Source organism: Sinocyclocheilus anshuiensis, unplaced genomic scaffold, assembly GCF_001515605.1.
Source record: "Sinocyclocheilus anshuiensis isolate Anshui unplaced genomic scaffold, SAMN03320099.WGS_v1.1 scaffold2056, whole genome shotgun sequence".
In the NCBI taxonomy this organism is placed as follows: Eukaryota; Metazoa; Chordata; class Actinopteri; order Cypriniformes; family Cyprinidae; genus Sinocyclocheilus; species Sinocyclocheilus anshuiensis.
Genome location: NW_015551026.1, coordinates 828,949 through 834,542, shown reverse-complemented (window position 1 = coordinate 834,542; position 5,594 = coordinate 828,949). Strand labels below are relative to the sequence as shown.

Below are 5,594 nucleotides of genomic sequence, written 5' to 3'. Positions count from 1 at the left end.
GTTAATCACCGTCTGTAAGACAGCTGGTCTTGATGTATGATATCCAATAAGATTTTCTATGATTCTCTCTGAACGCATTTTATCAGAGTCTTCAAAGGCCATAACCACATTTTAACACGGGTGAGATGAATACTTGTGGATGAGGTAGGCATAGTACAGATTGTGTTTGTTTCCCTGTCGTTATTTTTCCATAAATAATGCCTGAATGATGCAGCCATATGGTCCCAATCATTCAGTTTGTTAATATATTAATTCAGCGGGATAGCAGAAACCTTTTTTTAAAAATTTTCTTCCTGTAAATTCTATGCAAACACATCCCCACATTTATTCAAGTTGTGTTCCCATGTGAATGACAGATTGTTTTGGATGACCTCAGCATCTGGATGACTCCATCTGCCGGGACAGATTCGGACTGTATGAAGTGGTATTTATGGATGTCTTGTTAAGGGAAACCAGTTTTACCGCTGCTTTGACCTGTGGTGTGAGAAAGCTGCAGCTGTGTTTGCGACTGTATTCACATAGCATTTTGCTGTAGTCAAATTATTATTTTTTTTTAATATTGTGCCTAAAAGAGAAATGACAGTATGTATAGCCTTATATTTTAATTGTAGTATTGTATATTATTTATTTTATTTAATATATTTTATTTAATATGAATAATACAAATAATATTAAATATGCAATAATTTTATTATATGCAATAATTTACTTTTTTTTTGTAAAAATCTTTCTAGCAACCTGAAATGCAATTATGCAGATGCAACCTGAGATAGTTACATTTTTACATTTTTTTTTAAATTCAAAGTGACTTAGATTTGCAATCAACCCATATACATTTTTGTTAGTGCATGCATTCCCATGCATTAATTTTTTTGTTTGTTTTTTGAAGTTTAATTGAGTAAATTACACTGGATTTTGAGTTGCTTTTGTAACTCAAGACTATCCAATTTATCATAAATAGTAAAGGCTGTGATTTCTCGCTTCTTAGGAAAGTGAAACTTGAGCCTGACATGTAATAGGAACTCGAAATGCAAACAACATTGTGTACCATGTGTAACAATTATGTAATATTAGGCAAGGATTTCTGTATTTTAGCTAGACATGTCATCCAGAATACTGCTGAGAGATCCTATTCTGCATGGAAGGATAACAAATCTTTTTATTGCTTCCTTTTACAGTGAAATCCCATTTACTAAGCTACATTAAGGTCAACAGTAGATCAAGTGGTTTTTATATTTACATAATGCCCTTTCTGTCTGATGTAATTCCCACTTCAATAGGGCCGGTCGGTGCTGTAAGTGTCTGCCAGGGCAAATTGTTTTGATTTCCGAAAGTTCATATCAAACAGCGCTTTTATGTTCTGAGATTCCTCGGGTAAGCAGAGTTTTGACTAAGTGTCATGATGAATTAGGATCAGTATCCTTGAAGAGGCCCAGCTACCTTTAAGCGTAGCTCTCTGCTTCTCCTCACATGTTCTTGGGGACTCATGGGAAGAAACTGCATTCATTTTCCTGGATTAGTGACCTCTATTGGGGAGCTCATTTTTGTAATGCTTAATCCAAATGTTAACCTAAACCAGGAGTTCTTTTAATGGATTTTAATGTTATACGCTTTGAACTTTCAATGGTTTGTCAAACACACCTGCTTCCCTTCTGTATCAATAATATACCCACATTTTCTTTGGTCTTTCAGCTCTAAGTCCTTTGATCTCCAGTTTCTCCCATCCTGGTGTAAGGGACTACTCTCAGCTGACCCTTGACCTCACCAGGAATGAACTTATAGTGGGAGCAAGGTAAAAACTTATATAATATAATATCTGGCCAACGTTTGGGTTGATGCATGAAACAGATCAATACAGATACACAGTTTCTATATTTATATATTAATATGTTTATATGAAATATGTTTATATTACAATATAATTGAGAATTTTGATTGTTATATCATTATATTTAATTTGTTGAGGTAATATGTATTATTTAAAAACAAAATATATATACAGTATTTGTGTTTTTTCATTTCCCTTGGCATATTAAGGGTACATTTTCATTGCATCTCCAGTTGATAGATCATATCAATCTAACCTTTTTCAATCTCTCTCTTATTTTATCTGCAGAAACTACCTCTTCCGACTGAATCTAAACAACATTTCACTAATTCAGGTGAGACACATACCTACAGTGCTTATTAATGTTCAGCAGTCTCTACTAGATGCCTTTGTGACTTTGTCTGGGGCTGTCTGTCAGGCCTTTGGGTGTTAGAGAAGGCTGGCTTATGGTTATTGATATTTAAATGAATGGGCCAGTTCCCAAAACCGCCTGGACAGACTTCAAAGGATGCGGCATTGCCCGGCACAGTGAGCGAGGGGCGTCCTTAGCAAAAGTACTGAGTTTCTACTCTGGCTTGGAGCTAAAACCTCTCAGAAGGTCAGCCAGGACTGTCTGAGGTCTAAATAAAGCAGCGAAATGAGACTGTGGTGGCGGCTTTCCCACCTGTTGCTGCGGTTGAATATATCTCTTTTATTCCCCCAGTAATCTCTGTGCCTTGTCTGGTAGATGTACCAGACATTTATTGAATGCTCTCACTCACAGACCACTCATAATGTTTCGTGCATGAAGCAGCTTGTGGTTGAAGGATGAATAATATTTGAGTATCAGTCAGTTTCATTCTCTCTCCCCTTAGATACCCAGTGCACATCTGGATGCACAACAAATAGGTACTAAATAAGTCACTCCTTTCATATATTCCCTTGTCTGCATCTTGTGTTTTGTTTCAATGACGATACTATATTTGCAGCAGTTTTCTCCGCTGTCCCAGCGGAGAGGATTAGGTACATTTTCATTTTCCTCAGCCTCACCTTCGCCTGTGTATCTCTCCTGGGCGATTCCAAACTGTGAATGAACAAGGCCGATCTTTCTTCATTTCGACTAACTGGAGCATCACAAGTGGAGGCAGGGTCCAAATCGATGCGCAGCACCTTGCCAGCTTTTGAGAGTGTCTTTGCCTAAACTGCACACAGAGAGAGAAAATTAAAATAGGCAGATGTTAAAAGATGAAGAATGAGACACTAGTGATAGAATTAACCTGACAACCCTAAGCATGGCTTCCTGAAATGTAACCAATTCATAAAATGCCATAATACATTTAGTGTTACAACAGTAAAGCCATGAAATAGAAAATCAAACAAAATCACTTAGGTTGCCCTTTCATAGCTCCCTAGACTAAACTGAGTTCTTGGTCTTAATAGAATTGATGAAAAACTTTTGAGTTTACTCTACAGTTCAAAAGTTTAGGGTCAGTAAGATATTTTTGAAAGAAATTAATACTTTTACTCAGCAAGGACACTTTTTTAAATTGATCAAAAATGACAGTAATGACTTTTACATTGTTACCCAAATAAAAAAAGAAAAAAAAGAAAACACATTTTTTTTTCAACTTTCTATTCATTGAAGAGTCCTGCAAAAACTAGAGTAATGGCTGCTGAAAATTCAGCATTTGCCATCACAGGAATAAATTACAGTTGAAAATATATTGAAATAGAAAACAGTTGTTTTAAATTGTAATAATATTTCACACTATTACTGTTTTTACTGTATTTTTGATCAAATAAATGCAGCCTTCATGAGCTTAAGAGATGTCTTTCAAAAACATAAAAAGAAAATCTTTCCAACCCCAAACTTTTTTTTTGAATGATGATATAATGGAGATATTAATAGATTTTTTTAGTGTTAATTTAATTTTTATTATTATTATCTAATGAGAAAATAATTGAATCCACTACAGATTTCTCTTGTGCTTTTAGATCCTTTATAGAATTTTTCTATGATTATAATTTAGTAACAAAAAACGCAGGAACCAACTAGTATTTTGGCAGATGCAACCATGAAACTTTTTGTTAGGGTTTCAGCACCTATATTTCAAATCTTGTAGCTAGAGATTCCATTATATGCTTTCATTTTATTCTTAGAATAAGCCATTGTTACTGAGCACATTGATGTCTGTATAGTATCCTCTCTTATTCATTCATTCCTATCACATTGATTCACACATTCTTCATCTTTTCATCCTGCTTGCTGTACTTTTGTCCACACTTCCACCTGCGTGCCACCTCTCTCCGTCTTCTTTTGTCCTTCTCCCCACACCATTAGAGCTATCCTGCATCTTTCTGCCAGGAGTGTAATGGGGCTGATAGAAAGGCAGCTCATCTCAGAAATGTATGTCTTGGTGCCAAACATGCAGCCGTTGGCAAGGGAGAGCAACAGCTCAGGCGAGCCTTTTCAACTTTACCCAGGCTGGGATGGGGTGAAAAGAGCTGATTCTTACCCTTTGAATTATTCACTGCGCTGACCCGTGGGTACGCACCTGCTGTCCTCATTTCCGTGAAACTATGAATAAGGGAAATTTGCCATGGCCTGGTATAACTTTCGCTACCAGTCAAAAATTGGACACACGATTTTTAAATGCTTGAAGAGAAATTAGTTGTAGAACTTATGCATGCATAAGAATTTCTTAAAAAATAAAATAAAAAAAATAAATACATATATAAATGTGTACATATATACTATCAGTCAAAGATTTGTACGAATTAAGATGTATGTTTCTGAAAGAAATATCTTATGTTCACCAGGGATTTATTTATGCATTTATTTGATCAAAATATGGCAAAAACAGTATTCTGAAATATTATTACAATTTAAAATGACTGTTTTCTATTTTGATATATTTAAAAAAAAATGTATTCCTGGAATGACAAAGCTAATTTTTCAGCAGTAATTACTCAGTCTCACATGATCCTTTAGAAATAATTGTAATATCTTAATTTGGTGCTCAATAAAAATGTATTATTAGCAATGTTGAAACGGGTATTGTAATAATATTTCACAATATTTCTGTATATTTGCTGTATTTTTGATCTAATAAATGCAGCCTTGGTGAGCATAAGATACTTATTGCAAAAACATTTAAAAAACCTAATTACAACACATTTTTGGTCTGTAGGATCTATGTATAAAATATATAAATAATATATAAAAAATATATAATATTATTGTGTGTTCATGTATTATTATTATTTAAAATTATTACATTTATTTATATGTTTTAATTGAATTTATGAATTTATATAGATTTGATTTAATTTTATATAGATCTTTTTGGACCATATAGTTAAATAGGAAAAATATTTCTTTAATTCCCATACTTCCATTTCAGTTTTGAAATTTAAATTCGGAAACCATTTGACTGGTATTGTAACTAAGCACTTTGAACACCAGCAACTGGATTTTCAACAACTGCATTATGAATCAATCCAGGGTGCACAGAATTGATTTATGAAAATCATTTTATCTACACCATATTTTTATAACTACCACCATTGTCAAAGCATTAGACTTTTCTCCAGGATCCCAAACCTGTCTATCCTGAGACGGTGTGTTTTTTTCGGTGAGATCTGTGCAGTAGTAGTATTACAATGCACTATGTGTCAGATTGGTGATTTATGACCTGATTTATGACCGCTGTCAGCGTTGATTGACAGGTTGTCATATGTCAAATGTGTACATGGTCAGATTTATGACCTGATTTATGGCTATATG

At 34.2% G+C, this 5,594-nt stretch overlaps 1 protein-coding gene across 2 annotated transcripts in view; it reads left to right on the top strand.

Moving 5' to 3' along the window:
- sema5ba (sema domain, seven thrombospondin repeats (type 1 and type 1-like), transmembrane domain (TM) and short cytoplasmic domain, (semaphorin) 5Ba) overlaps nt 1–5,594 on the top strand; it is a 143,236-nt gene that overhangs the window by 69,341 nt on the left and 68,301 nt on the right. For both annotated transcript variants that reach the window (XM_016450606.1, XM_016450605.1), the window contains exons 4-5: nt 1,693–1,792; nt 2,117–2,162. In XM_016450606.1, coding sequence (XP_016306092.1) covers nt 1,693–1,792; nt 2,117–2,162 — 146 coding nt within the window. The remainder of the gene's footprint in view (nt 1–1,692; nt 1,793–2,116; nt 2,163–5,594) is intronic.